The 20,641-nt window shown below is 32.1% G+C and overlaps 4 protein-coding genes and 1 long non-coding RNA gene across 5 annotated transcripts; 2 read left to right on the plus strand and 3 right to left on the minus strand.

The window, feature by feature from the left end:
• Nucleotides 1–2,266: 2,266 nt before the first annotated feature.
• Nucleotides 2,267–3,513, minus strand: LOC17889594 (heterodimeric geranylgeranyl pyrophosphate synthase large subunit 2). The gene has a single exon (XM_006296117.2). The coding sequence runs from the start codon at nt 3,502–3,504 to the stop codon at nt 2,386–2,388; it is 1,119 nt and encodes a 372-aa protein (XP_006296179.1). The 5' UTR covers nt 3,505–3,513; the 3' UTR covers nt 2,267–2,385.
• Nucleotides 3,514–4,856: 1,343 nt separating this feature from the next.
• On the plus strand, nt 4,857–7,411 carry LOC111830994. The gene is made up of 2 exons (XR_002834266.1): nt 4,857–4,933; nt 7,020–7,411. It is a non-coding gene; the product is annotated as an uncharacterized LOC111830994 (long non-coding RNA).
• Nucleotides 7,412–7,461: 50 nt separating this feature from the next.
• LOC17888964 (tetraspanin-8) lies at nt 7,462–9,151 on the minus strand. Its single transcript, XM_006294714.2, has 2 exons — nt 8,388–9,151; nt 7,462–7,954 (listed from the first exon to the last, which is right to left on the minus strand). The coding sequence occupies exons 1-2, from the start codon at nt 8,892–8,894 to the stop codon at nt 7,631–7,633; spliced, it is 831 nt and encodes a 276-aa protein (XP_006294776.1). The 5' UTR covers nt 8,895–9,151; the 3' UTR covers nt 7,462–7,630.
• A 3,084-nt stretch (nt 9,152–12,235) lies between these two features.
• Nucleotides 12,236–12,789, minus strand: LOC17888023 (lysozyme D). Its single transcript, XM_006295234.2, has one exon. The coding sequence runs from the start codon at nt 12,731–12,733 to the stop codon at nt 12,425–12,427; it is 309 nt and encodes a 102-aa protein (XP_006295296.1). The 5' UTR covers nt 12,734–12,789; the 3' UTR covers nt 12,236–12,424.
• Nucleotides 12,790–16,346: 3,557 nt separating this feature from the next.
• On the plus strand, nt 16,347–18,536 carry LOC17890515 (HD domain-containing protein 2). The gene is made up of 7 exons (XM_006294800.2): nt 16,347–16,634; nt 17,364–17,488; nt 17,572–17,609; nt 17,699–17,809; nt 17,924–18,040; nt 18,125–18,166; nt 18,255–18,536. Exons 1-7 carry the CDS (start codon nt 16,386–16,388, stop codon nt 18,323–18,325), a joined length of 753 nt encoding a protein of 250 aa, XP_006294862.1. The 5' UTR covers nt 16,347–16,385; the 3' UTR covers nt 18,326–18,536.
• The last annotated feature ends 2,105 nt before the right edge of the window (nt 18,537–20,641 follow it).

Here is a 20,641-nt window from a genome sequence, read left to right on the forward strand (position 1 = left end):
ATTAAATTATTTTATTATCTAATCGTGATTAGTAGAAGGATATAATTCCATAAAAATAATAATTATTTATGTTTTGTGACTAGATGATATAACCATGACTAGATGATACTTCTTCAGTTTTGGTTTAGTTGTCATTTTATGACTTATTTTGTTTCACAATATATAGTTGTAATTTTAAATCTTAACACAGGTATTTAGTAAAAAAAATTCAATTTCATTTTCACTGTTGAATGTTTTGACCAATATAAAATTAGAAAAATGTATTGAAAAATGAGAAAAGAGAACTTTTAGTAATTTTTTAACTTTATGTACGAAAACATTAAACGATAAATAATTTGAAATGTAGGAATTTTCAAAATCTAATAAAACAAGTGGACTTAAGAACTATCGTCACCATAAGCTTGGACGTGTGTGGGGAGTAGTATATCGCGACAAATCAATAACGTTCGTCCGTTACTCCATTTTACTAGTTGCATGCTATTTTAGTATAATTTGATTACAAACCAAAATGTAAATTACTAACTTGTAAAAAATGTAAACATGGTTATAACTTACAACAAGATACTGGATAATAAAGTTTCAGAAAAGCATATTCTTATGAGATGAAAAAAGATTATTTTTGTAAACATATAAAAGAGAATATTCTTTGGACTCTAGCATCAACACCATAAACAGTACCCGATCTGTTTTAAGATTGTTTAATAGTGGAAATAGTGTACACATCACAATGTACATAATGAACTTCTGTATATGGATAAGAAAAACAAATATTATGAAATCCAAAGATAACATATGAAATTAAGAAAAAAGGAACATCATCGAAAGCCTCACATTGCTTGTACCATCACCTTAAGACACGGGTAAGTACATTACTCCAAAATGGATGGATACAATTAATCATTTTAATTGTACACCATTACTTTGTTTAAACTTTATCAACAACGAATAAAAGAATGGGAACATGTTTAGGACATATTAGGTCACATACAATGACAACAAATGAATTATGGATCGTTAAAATCTAATGTACGAAGATATTCATGTCTATTGTACCAAGATTCATGTCGAACTTTTTGATATATTTGTTTAAGAAGTTTGGTGCTAAGACTTTTTACAACTCTAGTGGCGAAAGGGATGGGCTAGGCCAATGGGTTGGTGGCAGAATGATTGAGGTTTATGTAAGAAGCATGAAGATAATGGTGATAACTGTTAGGGTGTGGGCTTTGCCTTACCCATAAGCACATTCTCGTAAAGAAATAAAAGCCTAAATCCAAATATGAGGAAAGATCAACTCTACACCTAGCAGAGGTAAAAGCTGAATTACACATCAAATCTGTAACCGGCACTATTCCTTATAAATCCGAAATTCTTGGGAGAGAAGTACAACATCCGTCTCTCAAGATACTCACTCGCATTTCGACGTGCTCGGCAACTAGATTCGCTCGTCCGTCCGTTCACTTTTTGATGACGAGCGGATCGAGCTAGATAAGTTTCATATTTGGTTAGACATTACACGAAATCCGTTTTGTAATTAAACCTAGTAATTTGCCTAAGTCATGGCTCGTCATTGTCAATAAGAATTTCCTTACTGTCTCTTGAGATCCCACTAAATATTGAACATCAACAATAACGAATGGCGTATTTTTACAATCTAGACCATCGTTTTCTTGTTATCATTCATGCAAAGACTCTCGAAATTGAATAAGACCATCTTAATTAGAAAGAAAGCTTTATGATCAATTTAAGTGGTCTAAAAGATAATTAGAAAAACGTACCTACATTTTTCAACATACCGTATACCCAAAAGACAATTGAGTAAAAGTATACCAACATGGCAACATGTCCTTCAATGAACTATTAGTCTACTACAAAAGTATGTAATATGCTCTGAGATCGTATATAGATTACAAGGTTCATGTATCATGTTATGATTTCTGAATATCTTAAAACCAAATTATTCCAAAAAAACGGGAAAAATGCAAGTGCAGGACTTGAACCTAAGACATGGCGCTCAATGTGCATGTACATAACTAACAGACCTATCAAATCTTTTAATCATGTGGTTCTAACACTTATTTTATATATTGTGTTTGAAAGCGGGTCTGTTTAGCGGGTCAAAAAGATCCGCGTGTTTATCCGTTTTAGGATGTTTGGCAATAAATTTTAGACGTTTTATCATATAGTTTTTATTAAAAAAATTAATGTTTCTGTTTGGCAACATGTGCAAATCGTTTTTCTTTTAATAGTATTGATTATGTACATTTTTAAATATATCTTTTAATAAACATAATAAAAATGTGGTTACACTTAAAAATAAGAGAACACACTACTTTAGCATGTTTACATAAACCCAATACACACACACACAAATAAAACAAAAAATAATCACTTATTTCTGTTAGCAATAAAAGTAGTAAGAGATACTAAAGGAGCCACCTTATCCGAACTAAACCCTTGAAGATGTTGCCGTGCATCTCTAGTCAATCTCTTAACAAATTCTTTCGACTTCTCCAACCCCATTAACTTCGGATACGTTAGCTTTCCGAGCAGCTGATCTTTTCCGGCGGTTTTCCCCAATTCCTCCGACGACTTAGTCTCGTCCAAAATATCATCCACAACTTGAAACAACAACCCAATGCACCGTGCAAACTTCCTCACACTCTCAATCTCTTCATCAGATCCACCACCAATAATGGCTCCAAGAACCGCGGCAGTTTCGAGCAAAACCGCGGTTTTATGGACATGTATAAACTCCAAATGCTCTAACCCGACATCGTTTAAGTCCAAACCTTCACTGCTTATATCCATCGCTTGTCCCGCGACTAACCCTTTCGTGCCAATAGACCTAGCCAATTCTCTAACCGCCCAAACCATTCTCTCCGGTGATATCTCAGCTGTAGTCATGTGTTCAAATGCAAGAGACAAGAGAGCACCACCGGAGAGAATAGCCACTCCTTCACCATAGACTTTATGCGTCGTGGGCTTCCCACGGCGCAAATCGTCATTATCCATACATGGTAAGTCGTCTTTGATAAGAGACATAGTGTGGATCATCTCAACCGCACAAGCAGCTGGCATTGCGGCATTTTCTTTGCCGCCTACTAGCTCGCAAGAAGCGAGACATAGTATAGGCCTAACGCGTTTTCCAGCCGCGAGAATCGCATAACGCATTGCCTCGTGGATCTTGAGTGGCTCCCCAACTGGAATGGCTTCCTCTAGAGCTTTGTTAATTAACTCGGCTTTGCTCATCATGTAAGGATCAAATTCAAACGTCAAGTTGGAATCTGAATCATCATTGATATCTTTGTCTTCTTCTCCGTCTTCTTTTACAACGGGAGAATCAAGAAACTCGGCTACTTCTTTCCGGGATAAAAACGCGGCCGTGACACGAGTTTCCAAAGAAGGTTGGAGGAGACGGGCTAGCCTCGGTTTAAGATTCGTGAAGAAGAAGTTTATTGAGAGAATGAGAAGTGAGAGATAGAGAAAAATAATTTGAGGTTCCATTTCATCAAATCAAACCAAACACTTCTTTCTCGAGTTTATTGTCCCGTTCGTCTAATATATAGGAAGAGATTATATATGTCAACAAAACTATGATAACGTGGCCAATGTTCATTATGTATTACCAAAAAAAACTTAACGGCTTTTCGTGAGATCTTGGTAATCTTGGTTTGGTTTACTTATATATTCCGTAAAATCGGTTTAAATCTCAGCAAAAAAATTGGTTTTTGATCCGGTTAGTGTGACTCAAGAGATTCATGATGGGTCAAAAGGGTTAATATGATGAACTAGGGTTTTGTTTTCATTGGATTCTCAAAAAGGGTTACATGAAAAACCGGTTTGAACCGGAAATTATATGACATTTTTTGATGAACCGAACCGGACTTGACAGTGATGTTGATATCTTTCCCGTAACTAGAGAAGGAGGACGTATCATCTTCATGTCCTAAGTTACGTAAAAGAAAGCAGAACCCAAAAAACATGGACCTCGTGAGAGACAACTTCATCTTCTATGTGTACGTTTCCTTTATATTCTTTTAAGCATTAATCTTCATTTACACGCATTATTTACTTCAAATTAATACATACAACTTTACGTATTCTTCATTTTTCTATTACGTTTTATTAATATGGATTCGATTCTTTATTGTCCAAACTTAGGAGTCCCCCAGTTCAAGCATAACGATATTCACTTACTTATAAAACATATCTGTTATGTCTTGTGCAATAAAGTTTGGCCAAAAATTCCATAAAACAAAAACTATTTGATGAACTTTTGAAGTAGTTTTCACAATGTTGTTTAAGGTATGGAATTTGCAACACTAGCACCTCGAGGGGAGAGAATGAGAAGTTCATATCACAACTTTTTACGAATCCAAAAGATTACCTTACACAAAGAAAAAATTGAAACTATTATATACTAAAATATTGATTTAGATACATTTGTATACGACATTGTATAGATCTTTTTGTAGAACTAATTATTGTTATAGGCAATATAAAATTAAAACATGCGAAACGATGTCGTATAAATACTAATCTATTCGACGTCGTTTGGCATGTTGTTTTCTAGGTTAACTTGTTTGGCTCTATAAAAGGATCATACTCACAGTTTTTTATGTGTTCATCATATCCGCCGTATTTGTTTTTACAAAACACAATAAAAATTTATCTGATGAAAATGTGGGATTTCTCGGCTACATCAGTAAAGAAATCCCAAACAGATGTTGCCAAGTAAGAGAAGAAAGTAGCCTCCAAGAGGAACAAAACAAAATCCAGTGACAAACTGAAAGAGGAGTTCTTAAAGAATTTGGCTTTGTTCCTGGCTGGATTTTGTTTTGTTTCTCTTGGAAACTACTTTCAATTCTTATTGTACTAAAGAAGCTGCAACTGTATGTCAGCTTTTCGAAACTGCAAAGAATTTGTGATTCAGGTGATCTTCAAATTTCTAGCTTCTTCGATGTCTACTACAACAGGTAAAGACACAAAATCATTATATCATAACTTTGGATTGCCACAAAGATACGAGAGAGAAGGAGCCAAGGCATCACTCAAGGTGTTTGCCTAAAAAAACAATTAATATAGAAGTACCAATAGGATCATGATACAAACAAATAGGAAAAAAAAAACAAATAAAACGAAAGATAAAAGATGCAACGATAAATCATGATCGTCGCATATGTGTTTCAATTTTCTTGGCAAAGTGGCACACTCCATGCCTAAAGCGAAATCGCAAACAAGACAGCTTAATACATACTCTGAATCTTTACTACAAGCTCCACAAGTCTTATGCTCTTTCGTAGTGCGGTATAGTGGATGGGGATGCAGTTCATGGTCAAAAGGCTCAGCAATAGTACTGCACCTCACATCTAAATAAAAAGGATAAAGTACTCTTACAATGTGGTACCTGAAGCCATTCGAAGATTTGAAGACAACATCTACACCTTTGATCATCTTGATATCTCTTATCACTTTCCAGGCCAAGCTTCAATCTTTTCATTATCATACTTATCTTCAAGTTCTTCTTCACCCCACACATCGTTCCTTGTTGCACACTTTGAATGAACATCATAACTAGGACAAACTCGGCATTCCCAATCGCCGTGATCAAGCTAATAACTGCGAGAAATTCGATGGTCATGAAGATTGACCTCTATGACTCTCTGGGCAATTCGACACAATCTTTGTGCAGAATGAAATTACATTCAAGAAAAACGTAAGGATTACGGTCACCAAACCAGCCCACATGCATTACAAGTGAAAGAGACCATTGCTGCCAGGAGGGTGAATGGATGGTTGTGGCTCTTTGGCTCATAGATAGTAAGCGGTGGCGGATTTTTCCAACACAACCAATCTATGCTGAAATTACATATGGAACAATGATAAGTCGGACCATCGAGTTTGTCTCGACAAAAATGGATCTTGAAATAGAATAAAAAAACATAGAGTATGTGCCTGTCTATGCAAAATATGAGGTATTAGAGGTTTTTGTTTGACATGTTTTCAAAATAAGAAGAAAATGTAACCACCGTTGATATCACACCTCTGGAAAAAACATGCCATCAAATTAATCCAAAAACCCAAAACTCGATAGTTAAAATGTCATTAATCAAAACATAACATGAAAAAAAATGATGAGACTAACATCTTAGCATATAAACATAAGCAACGATGCCAACATAGTTCAGTCATCCGTGCAGCTTTCTCTCGCTACCACAATACAAATCTGCACACAAAACATATTAAAAATTAAAAATAAGAAACATTATCATAACGGGCCAAAATATAATAATCTAAATAATAGGCCTATTAGATATAAACTCAAATCTACAAATACACATATTATATATATATTTTTATATTGATATATATACATATACGAAGCGAAGAGGATATTCGGCATTAAAAAATAATATTTGTTATTTGCTTTAGTGTTTATGAATACTACATTTTCATATTTGCTTCGCTTCAACATTTTATAGATATTTGAATTTTTCGAATCGAATCGAAATGAATATCGAAGGGAAGCGAATCTAACGATGTCGTATAGATCTTTTTCTAGAACTACTTATTCTAGGCAATTAAAACATGCGAAACGACGTAGTATAGATACTAATCTATTCGACGTCGTTTAGCATATTTCAATCTTTATGTTTCCTAGGTTAACTTGTTTGGCTCTATAAAAGGATCATACTCGCAGTTTTTTTAGGTGTTCATCATATCCGCCGTATTTGTTTTTACAAAACACAATAAAATTATTCTGATGAAAATTTGGGATTTCTCGGCCACATCAGTGAAGAAATCCCAAACAGATGTTGCCAAGGAAGATAAGAAAGTAGTTTCCAAGAGTAACAAAGCAAAATCCGTGACAAACTGAAAGAGGAGTTCTTAAAGAATTTGGCTTTGTTCCTGGCTGGATTTTGTTTGTTACTGATGGAAATTACTTTCAATTCTTATTGTACTAAAGAAGCTGCAATTGTATGTCAGCTTTTCGAAACTGCAAAGAATTTGTGATTCAGGTGATCTTTAAAGACGTTTGAGGAGATGCATCTGCCAAAGGAGATGACAACAATGTTCAAGATTCGTGATCCGAAAAGGGAACAAGTCATGGTCACTAGTACACATTGCAGGATGGATCCATCTGAGATGTTTGCACGTTCAAGCTCATCAAACCGACCTAGATGCTTCTCAGTCTCCAAAAAAGGGACTACATGATTATGCTCTTGAGGTGATCTCAGATGATGTATTTGTGATGATCTCAGATGATGTATGTGATATGATCTCAGTTTGATAAATCTCTGAGAGTCTAGTTAAATGTGTCTGGATACCAATGTTAGTTCCGGATTGATTTTTGAATTCTAGATTTCTTCTTATCCAAAACACAAATCAATATAAATCCGATAAGACATCAGATCAGTCCCCACACATTGAGGCTCCTAGAGGCACATGAGTTAAGCCAAAAGACAGAACACACTAATAAATAAATATCATAAGAGTGAGCTGTACAAGCAATATATGTCTCAAAACACCAAGATAAAGATCACCAAACATAAAAGCAAACTCCCATAATGTAATATATAAAGATCATCAACGAATCTCTCTGTCCTAAAAACCGATAAAAAGGTTTTGTTCAAGGCTTATATCCGTAAGTACGGGTGTAACTGTCATCCCTCTTGTTGTTCCTGAAAGCACAGCAACCAACAGAGTAGACAATGATAAGGAAGACAAGGAAGATGATGTTGACGACCGCAACTTTCTTCCAAGCGCTCTTGACGTTGTCGAGTAGACCGGCTTTGCAAGATTCACAATCGAAGCAGAGCCTGTCTTTTGCGTTGTCCCAGAGTTGGCAGTCTTGTGGATTTGTGGGTGTTCCCGTTGTGATTGTGTTCTTGATCCAGTTCGTTGGGCTTACATAGTCGAAACCGCATGTATCTGAGGGTTTGCAACAGCCAGACTGTAAAACACAAAAACAAAGGTTTTGTTTAGTTCAAGTTATGGTCTTAAGAGTCACAGAAACATTCACAAAGATTTAGATTCAAACACTATCACACAAACGTGCTAAGAACAGAGCAGAACTTAGTTACAAAATTGCTTGCATCTTAAGTAAGAATAAAGAATCAAGAACTAAAACATATGTCTATGGTTCAGATTCACAAATCAAGATTCTCACTTTTAAAAAGATTGAAACTTTGAATCAAAAAGTAAAGCTTTTGGTGTTCAAAAAGACAAGATTTTTAACATATGTGTAAGAATCACAAAAAAAAAAGAGAACTTTAAGGATCAAAAAGCTCAATCACTTTCTAAGTCTCCTCTAATCACAAATCACTAAAAACCCTAAAGAAAAAGACACAATCTTTAAAGAAAAAACCCAAATTCAAAGTCTTTACCTGAAGAGCAGTAAGATGCTCGCTGTAGAAGTCATTGACAGGAGCATTAATAAACTTAGCTTCAAGCTTAGTACAAACTTTGCTATCAACAAGACAACTCCTAATCTTATTCCAGTTTTTGCCATTGTTAACACGTTTCTGCAACCAATCAGAGTAATCACCAAGTTTATACTCTTTATAACCTTTCCCAGCAATAGCTTCACCAGCTCCTTTGTTTGTAACAACAAAGGCGAAAACTGTTATACAGAACACAAGTAGAATCAAGAGGAACATGACAAAGAGATAAACCCAAAGAAGCCATGTGACTCTACAACATGAACCAACCAAACCAGCTATAGCTACGACCATGAGAAAAACACCAAGAGCAATCACTGGTTTGTCTAGGAATCTTTCACACTCTGTTGACCCTTTTTGGCTTAGCCAGATTCCTCCAGCTAAGATCGGGATCGAGAGGAGGAAGACGATGAAATTGAGTATACCAACAAGGTTGTTGCTACAACGAGCCATGGTGATTGGTTTTGGAACAAACCCTTTGAAAAAGATTGAGACTTTGGGGGAAAGCTTAAGAGTTAAAGAAGATCGAAACAGAGTATGGATTGAGAGAAAGATTGAGAATTTGAGGAACCCAGAAACAGATATTGAGTTTGGTTTCCTGGGAGATAAGTTTATATATAGAGAGAAGATTGAAACGCGTAGAGAGGCGTCTCTTGCAGAGAAGTTTCTTGGTTTCTCTCAATGTCTTTAAGGAAAGAGTAGTTGAAGACTTGAAGACTTGGTTGTATTGGAACAAGGACTCTTTTATTTCCACGCGCTTTATTGCGGCTGGTCGAGTTGTTTTTGTGATAATGACTTATAATTGCAATAGTTATTTATATTTTTCTACTATATATCATTATTTAATATTTGATCTTATCTTATTTATTGCAAAAACACTTTTTATTTATTAATAGTATCAATTATATAAAAAGTTTTTATAAATATATAAAGAGTTTTGATTAAAATTGATTGATAGAAAATAACTATATATCACCAAATTTATAGTTTAGACATAATTGATGAAAATATATATATTTTTTGCTTTAAAAAGAAAAAATAAATTTCCTCCAATAGCAAAATTTAAGTTTTTTTTTCTAAAAATACCAAATCTTTTTTTTTTCTAAAAATACTAGAAAATTTATGTTTTTCCAAAATTACTATAAACATAAGAAATTGATTTTTTTGTGTTTAATTATATTTAGAGTATAGTTTTTAGGACTATGATTTAGTGTTTTATGATTTAGAAATTAATTTTGAATGTTAAAAATATAGATTAAGTTTTGTGGTATTACAGAAAAATGTATTTTAGTGGTATTTTTAGAAACTAAAATACCTATTTTAGTGCTATTTATGACAATTTTCTAAAAGAAAAAGAAATATAATTATATGTACAAAAATATATATGATTTTCTTTCTTTTCTAATTGGTATGAAATCATACGTCAAACATAATATAAATGAATTAGAAGTTTGAAAGATCAAATGAGCTTTCACTTTCATATGATTATTAATATTGCTACTATGTCAAAAATAAATATTGAGTATCATTTTTCCAATTTGTTTTTACTTGCGTGAGAAAGATGGAAAGGTTTGCAAAAGTCCAATTTGTTAATTGTTTACTCGTTTATTTGGGTCAACGTTTATATTATGTTGTCACTAGGAAAAAATTGCAATTTGTTTTTATGCTTTTGGTCTTGGAGGCTGCGTTGCTACCTAACCTACTAATAGAGAAATTTAATATGTGGGAAGGGTTAGTATTCAAAATTTTATGAACTCTTCATTTAAAAAGACATTCAAAATATATTGTCTGAATCCGAATGATTAATGTTGTTTTATCAAAACAACATTGTAGTTTAATTAGATTACAATTATGAGTTAATTCAAAATTTATTTTATTAATCAAGTAATTCAATAATATCTAAACCACAAATAATAATAAAATGGTTGATGCCCCTCCCCCCCCACCCCCACATTTAAAAAAAAAAACTGTGATTTTAGTTAGATAACTTATATTCAGTATTAGTTGGATAATAACAATGTCAACTATATAATCCTAGTTAAAGTGGGAGTATGTATCTAATAAAACTACTTAAATCTTATCAAAGTGATCTATATTTATAAATATTTTTTTGTTTATTACCAAATTATAGACTACACATATTAAGTACTTCTTAATAACTCCGATAACAATATTAATGCTATAGGTTTTATTTGTTTTTTTTTTTTGTTAGAAGAGGGGAGACATCGTCTTCTGCAATTTTTTGGTTTTTTTTTTAATTACAAACGCACATTCCGTGGTCAAATAGACCCATTAGCATTCTCCACCACGAATAGCATAATGGTCTGGTGCAACATCAAACACACCAAAGTCCTACGATAAAGAAAACACATAGTTCGCTAATCCATCCACTAGACGATTAGCATATGAGTAATACGGATTATCTAAACATTTGATAAAAAGTCTTTGCACAACGTATTAGGAAAGACAGCAAATGAGAGCTATTTATCCATGTCGTAAGAAAACCAACAATTACCTCCGAATCCACTTCTAGTTCAACACGTGTAGTCCGACGTTCCCATGCTATTTGTTTTGTCGCTGCAAATATTTTTGTTCGCCACAGCAGCAAATACAACATTTTACGGTTATAAATTTTGAACATCGACTTAATTTAACGATAAAAAACGGCGTATTTATCTCAACTGCCTGCGGTGACCAAACGAACATTACATCATTTATATTTGATTTGGGAATCGATCCGAAGACATCATACTGATATCAACAAGTCAGTCCTTAATTAACATATGTCAACTACATAAAACGAAGGTTGCGTACGTACGCTTAAAATTTTGTATAAACAATACTCGTTTATTTATTTTTATTTTTTTATTTTTTTGATAACCCAGGTATCCCAACGCTCGCGTTTGAACTAGCCACGTGGGCGACCGAAAGGCACTCCACGTGTCGGCTCCTGAGATGCTGCAGCCCATATGTGAAATCCGCAGTGGCCGGGGCTCGAACTCGTGATGATGGGTACCTCAGCTGAGGGTCCTTTACCACCAGAGTTAGAGGCGCCGGTTTACTCAGTTTATTTTATAGGAAACGTACTTACATTTTTTTTTGTTCTGTTCTAAGTATAGATTAGTCTCCGATAAGACAGTTTAGTAAACCTCTATACGTACATGCTAATAGTTTAGTCCCCAATTAGGCAGTTTAGTAATCCAAAAATATTGGTCAATTTAAGCTACACATGCTTTCTTCTCTTTTCTATTATTATAAACTGTATACAAAAGATTTTAATCAAAACAATAGAACACGAGTTTGAACAATTATGAAACAGATGAATATACAGAATCAATGAAGCAAACTGACCAACAAATCGATTTTCCTTTTTAATGGATTAAAAGTTATAACAAGTAACAATCAAATTTGACCTAATATTTCTAATTTTTTTTTTCCGCTACACAAAGATTCCAAATTATAAAATGATAAATTTGATTTAAAAAAATATATAATTATGAATTCAGTTTCATAACATATTGTTTTAGAAATATAATTATAATATTTTCCCCATCCGAATTGATAGATTTATTAATTCTGTCACGAATTCTAAATAGTATTCTAGGTATGGATGTGAGGAGGAGACAAATGGATTATGTCTTGTTCATGTGCTCTTGATGACCACTTTTGAGGATTCTCTTGGCTTGAGAAAAATTTATGGTATCATCAATTTACTTTAAAAATATAGATAAGAGCCCCAATCGATCGACCCAACAATATAAATAAGAGCTTTTAATTAGGATTTTTTTGTATAATTAAAAAAACAATATAACATTATATTATTGCAAGGAAAAAGCATAACTTAGTTACATGGATAATTTATTCAATCCACACAGTTTTAGCTATAACGTAATAATACAAACCCAAGTCTTAGGAAAATAAAAACATTACATTCAGTTTCACACTTATGATGTTTGTTCCAATTCCAAACATAATTTTAAGATTTAGTTGCCAGATCCCGAGCCAGCCCTAGATCCAGCAAAAGAACCAGCAGACGAACCAGCCGAACCACCTGAACCACCAGAACTTGAACTCGATGACGAGCTTGAGCTAGACGATGAACTAGACCGCGAACCAGAACCAGAACCAGCTCCAGCACCAGCACCAGAGCCTGAGCCACCACCAATACCAATTCCCAACCCAACACCTAAACCTATCCCTAAGTCTTTCCTTGCAACCCGGCTCTCAGTTATCATAACCAAACTCGAAATAACCAATAAACTCATAAGAACAAGACCAAGGACCTTAGCCATTTTAGAATACTGTCTTTTTTAATCTCTAAGGAGTATATATCGTTGCTTTATATCTCTAAGGCTTGTTTTGGATATAGAAGAGTGGAACAATGTTAATGTATTTATAGAAGGTTTGAGCTAGAGTGAGTTTCTGAAGTGGATGCCACTAAGTTCATTAACGTTGGACCAACTAGCATCGATCATTGTCTTATATTATTGACTTGTACACTCAAAGCCACAAAGATAAACAAATTATTCATTGTATTTTTTCAGTTTTCAAAAACATAGTGATCTTCTTTATATTTATAATTTTATCTTAATGTAAAGGCTCTTAAAATGTTTGAGTGAACATCATAAACAGAAACCTTATTAAAATTTTATCCGTTAATCGATGTATTATGTATATATATAATCGATGTCTCTGGTTTCATGTAGTGGTATGTTAATATGATGTATAATAGATTATGTTAATATGATGTATATAGATTATATAATAGTGGTGACCATCAGTTTCATACTATTACGTATGCATGTGCAAAATTGCATTAGTGTAAATTGAATCGTTTTCTAGGATTTTATAATCGGCTACCCGCCCACTAATGATGGTTAGTGGAGCATTGGTAGTGGATCTTAATCGGTGAAATCAACCTCTCGTAAACAGACAAAGTTTTCAATAATAATTGGAAAAAATGCCATTAAAATCCTGGAGAGTATAATTTTATTGATTTAAATCATGTACTCTTTAACTATTCATTTAAATCACAATTTTTTGTTGATTTTTTCTTTATTCTGAAACTTTGGTTGACTTTGTCAATTTAGGCACATCGGTAAATGGTCAGACGGAGCAATTAAACAGAGTTAATTTCTTATTAACTACATCCGTCAAATAATGAAACTGTTTTAAACCTAATCCAAAACACTTAAACGAAACCGTTTTAAACCTAACCTTTGGAGAAAATCTGAATCGATTAAGTGTTTTGGGTTAAAACGGTTTCGTTTTGTATTTGACAGATGTCGTTAACGAGAATTAATCCCGTTTAATTGATCTGTCTGACCATTTAACAATGTGCCTAAATTGGCAAAGTCAACCAAAAAGATAACAAGAAAACTAGCAAACCAGCCAAGAATCCATAAGTAAAACCAGCCAAGGAAAAATAAGTAAAAGAAACGGAGAGAAAGAGAAGTTACCTTAATTCTTTCTAATCTATACTGGTCTATATGTCTTCTTATTTCTTTTTCTTTTTCTATGGTTTCTGTTTTATTTTTGTATGTACACATATTTTCTATTTTTTTTACATTTTTTTTTGTCAACTTTCAATTATTTTTTTTACATTTTTGACTTTTTCTATGGTTCATGATTGCTTATATTTTGCATTTGTTTTCCTTTCTTTCAATTGTTTCTATACAAAAATATATTGATTCTTTAGCATTTTCTTAACAAATTAACCAGAAGTAGTTAATTTAAACCAAAATTATCTATGTCATGATATATTGGTCATGCTATATTTAATAAAAATTCTACTTAATGGATTTAGTAAATTTTAATTCTATTATATATTTGTATTTTACATTTGTTTTGATTTGTTTATATACCAAAACACATTAATTCGTTAGTACTTTCTTAACAAATTAGTCTTAAGTAGTTAATGTAAACCAATATTATCTACGTCATGATATATTGAATAAAAATTACATTTAATGTATTTAGTAACTTTTTATTCTATTATATATTTATATTTTACATTTGTTTTGCTTTGTTTATATACCAAAACATATTAATCTTTAGTACTTTCTTAACAAATTAGTCTTAAGAATACATTCAACTAATATAGTCTCAACTTTTTATAGGAAAAAAGTCATATATTTTCATTATGTGACGGGTGGATTACAAGGTACCCTCACTCAAGACAATGTCAAGCTTGGAGACATAACACTTCAACGGCAAGATGTCATAGAGTCGACTAACCCTATTCGTTGTGATATATCTCCATATGGGCTCATGTATTATATTTACTTTTTCGAACGTCTAAATATTTCAAAATAACAAACAAATAACATAATAATAATAATAAGTAACCAAATTGATATATTTTTCGGTGTATTTTTTACTCATCATTGGTTTTTCTTTAAGTTCATTTCTATACAATATCTAGTACATATTGGTAGCATGCGACAATAATATAATGCAAATATATATGTAGTATCTAGGCCTGGGCATTTGGATATCGGATCGGGTTCGGTTCGGATTTTTCGGTTTTTGGATTTTTTGGATATTGATTCTAACATCCATTCGGATATTTATAAAATTCAGTTTGGTTTCGGTTAGGATAATTCGGATTTCGGTTCGGTTTGGATATAATCGTTATAATTAAATTTTAACCAAAATTTTTTCGGATTCGGTTTTATCCGAATATTTTTTAATCCAATTATACTCAAATAATCCATACTATCCAAGTATATTAAAAAAATAGAAATGAGTCAAATGACAAGTTTAAAAAACCAACTAACATAATACCATACCAATATATAAAAGTGAAGCATAAACTATGTCGATGCATACAAGCTTCAAATAAACCAAAGTAAACCATAAATTCCTAATAAAAAAGTAGCAAAATTCAGTAACATCCTAAATCAAATTGAAAATAATTTTTAAAAAACTTCAAGACCATGAGAGGAGGAAACTCAAGCGTCTACCCAGCTACAATCAAGACGGCAAACATATATATCTTAAAGATATTAGAGTATATATTGTATATATCCTAAAGATATTAAAGTATATATTATAAGTTCAGTTTATATGGATATCTATTGGATATCGGTTCGGATCGGATTTAATCCGATATCCAAAAATAATGAAAGCTAACAACCAATCGGTTATTTTCTCAATATCGGTTCGGTTTTAATCCAATTTTTTTGGTTCGGTTCGGTTCGGTTCGGATTTTATACCCAGGCCTAGTAGTATCTACAAAACTAACTCAACCAAAAAAAAGAAGCAATGTCATCAATTAACCCAATTAATGGACTACTAAGAATATCAAATAAAATAAATTGACTTAGAAAACTTGAATAATTAAATAACTTGAAAAAACATCAATTAAAAGGCACGTTGTAGTTCCTATTTATTATGGATCTTCATATCTTCAGATCCATTTATTATGTACGCCATTAAAAAAAGTAATACTATTCAATATCTAAACAATGCTTTAATTCAATAAGTTTTAGTACCTTTTTTTGTACAAGAAAATCCCATAGATATAATGTACTTTTCATTACTATATTAAGAAAATGTCATTCCACATTTATAATGTGACTTTTCAAACAAAAATATCCATTTTTTAATTCAGTTTTTAAATCATCATTAGCATATAAATTTCAGAATTTTTGAAACGGAACTTAGAATTTAAATCTTCTAGCATAATAAATCAAGCATATTTATTTTCTTTTTTCTTTTCCAGTATAATTCTCAATCCATGACCCACTACAGTATTGGGTCTTCAGGTCATAAAAGGCCCAATAAAAGTCTCCACATAATATATGCTCCACATAATATAAGGCCCATTTAAAATCTCCAGATCTTATAAGGCCCATTTAAAATATCGAGATGAAGCAAAAGACTATGAAAACAATTAAGGGAACGGATTCCCAAAAACGAAAAGAAAGATAAAGAAGAAAAATGAAGAATGTGATGAATCGAGTCTTCTTCTGCAAATCACTCTCTCTCGTCTTCCTTGTTCCTTCTTTCACTCGTTCCAGTCTCCGATTCACCTACTCCTCCTCCGCCGCCGCCGCAGCTTCTTCTCCTAACCGAGCCATTCACTGCATGGCTTCCGATTCCCCTCAACCCGGTGATGGTTCCGTCTCTCTTCCTCCTTCTTCCGCTTCTTCCGCCATTGATTTCCTCTCTCTCTGCACTCGCCTCAAGGTATGCTTTGAATGATCCGCCTTACGATTTCGATAAGATCCGGTGGATTCTGTGGTTATACAACGCAATGTCTGTCTTGTTGATGATGGATTGTATTGGAATCTGAATTCGTTATGGAATTGAAACGATTTCGAGCTCTATGTGGTTGCTTTGGTGACCTAAGTGCCCACAGGTTTTGTTTCTGTCCTGCTTCATAGATTACATTACCTTAGCTTTGAATGATCCACCTATGTTTTCCAAGATCCGGTGGTTTCTTTGGTTAAGCCATGTCTTCTCTTGCAATTCTCATTGATGGAATCTTTGAGAAGCTATGATTTGATATAGATGTTGGTTTGAAACTTCTAATGCAATGTTGTAGTGTTTGTAAGATGATGTGTTGTTTAGATTTATGTGGATGTTTTTTCTTAACAATGTTAAGATGGTTCTGTGGGGAGATAGCTTCAAACGTGTCATGCTTTATGGATTGAATTGGAATCGGTAGTGCATTGCGGAAATGAAACAATTTTAAGCCTTGGCTGCATCTGTTCATGTATTGTAGAATTCGTTTGGGAATTTGAACGACTTTAATCTTTGTGCCAACTTCTGTGATCTCTGATTACTTTAGTCCTTGTACATAAGAAGTTTGTCCTGTGTTTTTATGTGAATCTAGTGAATTATTGTTTGTTGCTTCATCTATCAGAATTTTTGTGTTGTATTGTTTGGTAAACTTTCTTCTGTATTATCAAATAGACAACTCCAAGAGCTGGATGGATTAAAAGAGACGTAAAAGATCCAGAATCTATAGCGGATCACATGTACCGGATGGGTCTTATGGCTTTAATTTCTTCAGATATCCCTGGTGTTAACAGAGACAAGTAAGTTTCATGCTTGTTTTTTATTAATTTCCAAGTTCAACTACTGGAATTTAAACTCATTCATATTTGCTTTCTAATTATAGATGCATGAAAATGGCAATTGTTCATGACATTGCAGAAGGTTAGTTCTTTCACTTGTGTAGAGAGTAAATCACCAGTCACAAGTTATTTAGGAAATCTCGTTTGAATTCGATAATTTTTGTTGAGCAGCCATTGTAGGAGACATTACACCTTCTTGTGGGATATCTAAAGAAGAGAAAAACCGAAGAGAAAGTGAAGCACTTGAACACATGTGCAAACTCTTGGGAGGAGGAGAAAGAGGTCAGTTCGCTTCTATTCTTAAAATACCTTAAACATCTTCGTTATATCTTCTTGTGCTCATTTTGCATAAAACACTTGTCACTTCTAAAATTGTATATGTTATGGTAATTTCAGCTAAAGAAATCGCTGAGCTTTGGAGAGAATACGAAGAGAACTCTTCACCTGAAGCCAAAGTTGTGAAAGATTTCGACAAGGTTGAGCTGATACTACAAGCTTTGGAATACGAACAAGGTTATAACCTCAACAAAAATTCTAATTCGAAGATAGATTCAGCAGAAGCTAAACTCGTATTGTATGTTTGTTTGTTTTACGCAGCGCAAGGGAAAGATCTAGAAGAGTTTTTCCAATCAACCGCAGGTATTGTCTATCGTACAGTTTATAATCCAAATTCACAATCTCTATAAGGTTGAAGGCTTTTTTATAAGCTTGTCTCTGTTTGATTCAGGTAAGTTCCAAACTGATATAGGCAAGGCTTGGGCGGCGGAGATTGTTTCAAGAAGACGAAAGCAACATTAGTTTCCACATGATACCTGTTCATTGGTTCTTAACGTTAGTTCTCATTGGAGTTAAAACACTCGTACGTTTCAAATATAATCTTCGTTGCTGTCTTAACGTTTCAATAGCTATCTTTAACTAGTGACTATTGTATATGTAGCTAGCTAATGAAGATCAAAATACTTAATCAAACTCGAAATTATTTTTATATTAAAAATAGTATTATTGGATATTCGTGTTATCATACTTATGATATTTTAAACTAGGTGTTTCTTTTTGAAAACAAATTAAAGTGTTCGATTTAGATCCATAACTGTAGTTTCTCAAAAAAAAATAAAAAAAAATGAAAGATTTAGATAAAACAACACCTTATATTGAACGAAGAGTTTTTCCAATCAACACCTTATATTGACTGATAAATTTTAAATGATATGAAGTAAACAAATAAATTTAAATGTTACTAGCTAATACGATTGATACAAAATGTTGATAGAGAGCGGAAGCGATAAAAAGGATAAATTTGGGAATACTCTTCCCCGTGCCCGAAAGCTTGTTAGATAAGTTGGGAATACTCTTCCCCGTGCCCGAAAGCTCGTTTATAAAGGAGAAACCTCTCAACTTTATTAATCAAAATCAATATCAATCATAAACTAAATTACAAACTTTCCTAAAAGTCTCTATTTATAATAAACCTTAAATATTTCAAATATCTCGCTGCATCAAATGTGGAGGCTTAAGATTGTGTGTTCAATGTTCATCATTTTATTTATTTACATTTACATTATCAGCTCTTAAATAGGTAGTTCATGAAATCATATATAAAAGTAAAGTTTCAGCTATTGGTTTTCTTTATTGAATTTCAATTGAACACACTATCTTATTATATAAACCTTGGTTTTCAAAGTCAGCCATTAACAAGATCGTGACACGTGTCAATTATAAACGATAAGATGTTGACACGTGGCATAAATAATTTTGTTAATATTTGGATAAAATAGAAATATTATTAACCCTATCAAAGAAGGAAATATATAAAATAAATATTATAAAGAATTATATATTAAAAATTATTAATAAAATTAAACAAATAATCTAATTTCAGTTATGTCAATTTGGTTTATTAATAAGATAGGGATTTAAAATTTATAATTAACAAGAATATATGGCGGTTTTTGTTTACATAAGAGGATTAAGGTTTAAACTTTAATTTTACAATTAAATCAGATTATTTGTTGGTTTGGGTATATAAATGATAAATAAGAATTATGGTTTATCTTTATAAATTAAAATTATGGTTTAAGTTTAACAATTAGAAGAGATTATATGTCAAAACTTGGTTTTTAAATTTACTAACTCACATGATCATGATAAGTGTCAAGTAAAAACATAAGATGTCGCAATATGTTATATCTAATTTTGTTAATATTAAGATACAAATAGAATTTTTAAACAACATTAAAAAAAATATATAAAAAATTAAAGAGAATTTTTGAGAAATACCCCTTTTGGTGTACCCCTTTTCAAAAATACCTCCTTTATCTATTCATTTTCAAAAATATTCATGTTTAAATATGAAAAATTATAAAGTTTTATGTGGTTTATAAGGTACTTCTATATAATAACTACTACTTGGAAATTTGATACAAATATTTTTTAATATTTTAAAAGGTTTTAAATCGTTTTTACAAGTTTTATAAGGTTTTTAAGTGGTTTTTAAAAGGGTTTATACGGTTTGTAAAAGGTATTTATAAGTTATTTTACGTTATTTATGAAAGATATATAAAAATTTAAACATATATAAAGGTAATTGTGTGTATATTTATAAGTTTTCACAAATATTTGGATAAATTTCAACATTTAAAGTGGTTTTTGTTATAAAGTTTGAAATAGGGGTATTTTTAAAAAGTGGTATGGAAAAAGGGTATTTTTGATAATTAAAAAGTAAAAAAATTGATATTTATAAAAAAATGTATAAGCTTATATATATATATATATAGACACAAATTATCTTTCTATGTGTGCAAATTTAAATACCATATAAATACCTTTTAAAAACGTTTTAAAATTATTTTAAAAACATATAAAAATTTTTTAAACCTTATAAAAGCCTTATAAAAGTCTTATAAATGCCGTTTAGAACCTTTTTAAAACTTTATAAATATTTGTATTGAGTCTCCCAATAGTAATGATGATCAATATGTACCTTAAAAACTATATAAAAGTTTACAATTTTTCATATTTGAAAAGAGATATTTTTAAAATAGATAGAAAATTGGTGTATTTTTAAAAAGGGGTACACCAAAATGGGTATTCCTCAAAAATTCTCTTTCAACTATT

The sequence above is a fragment of the Capsella rubella genome, unplaced genomic scaffold, assembly GCF_000375325.1.
Source record: "Capsella rubella cultivar Monte Gargano unplaced genomic scaffold, Caprub1_0 scaffold_4, whole genome shotgun sequence".
NCBI classification, from domain to species: Eukaryota; Viridiplantae; Streptophyta; class Magnoliopsida; order Brassicales; family Brassicaceae; genus Capsella; species Capsella rubella.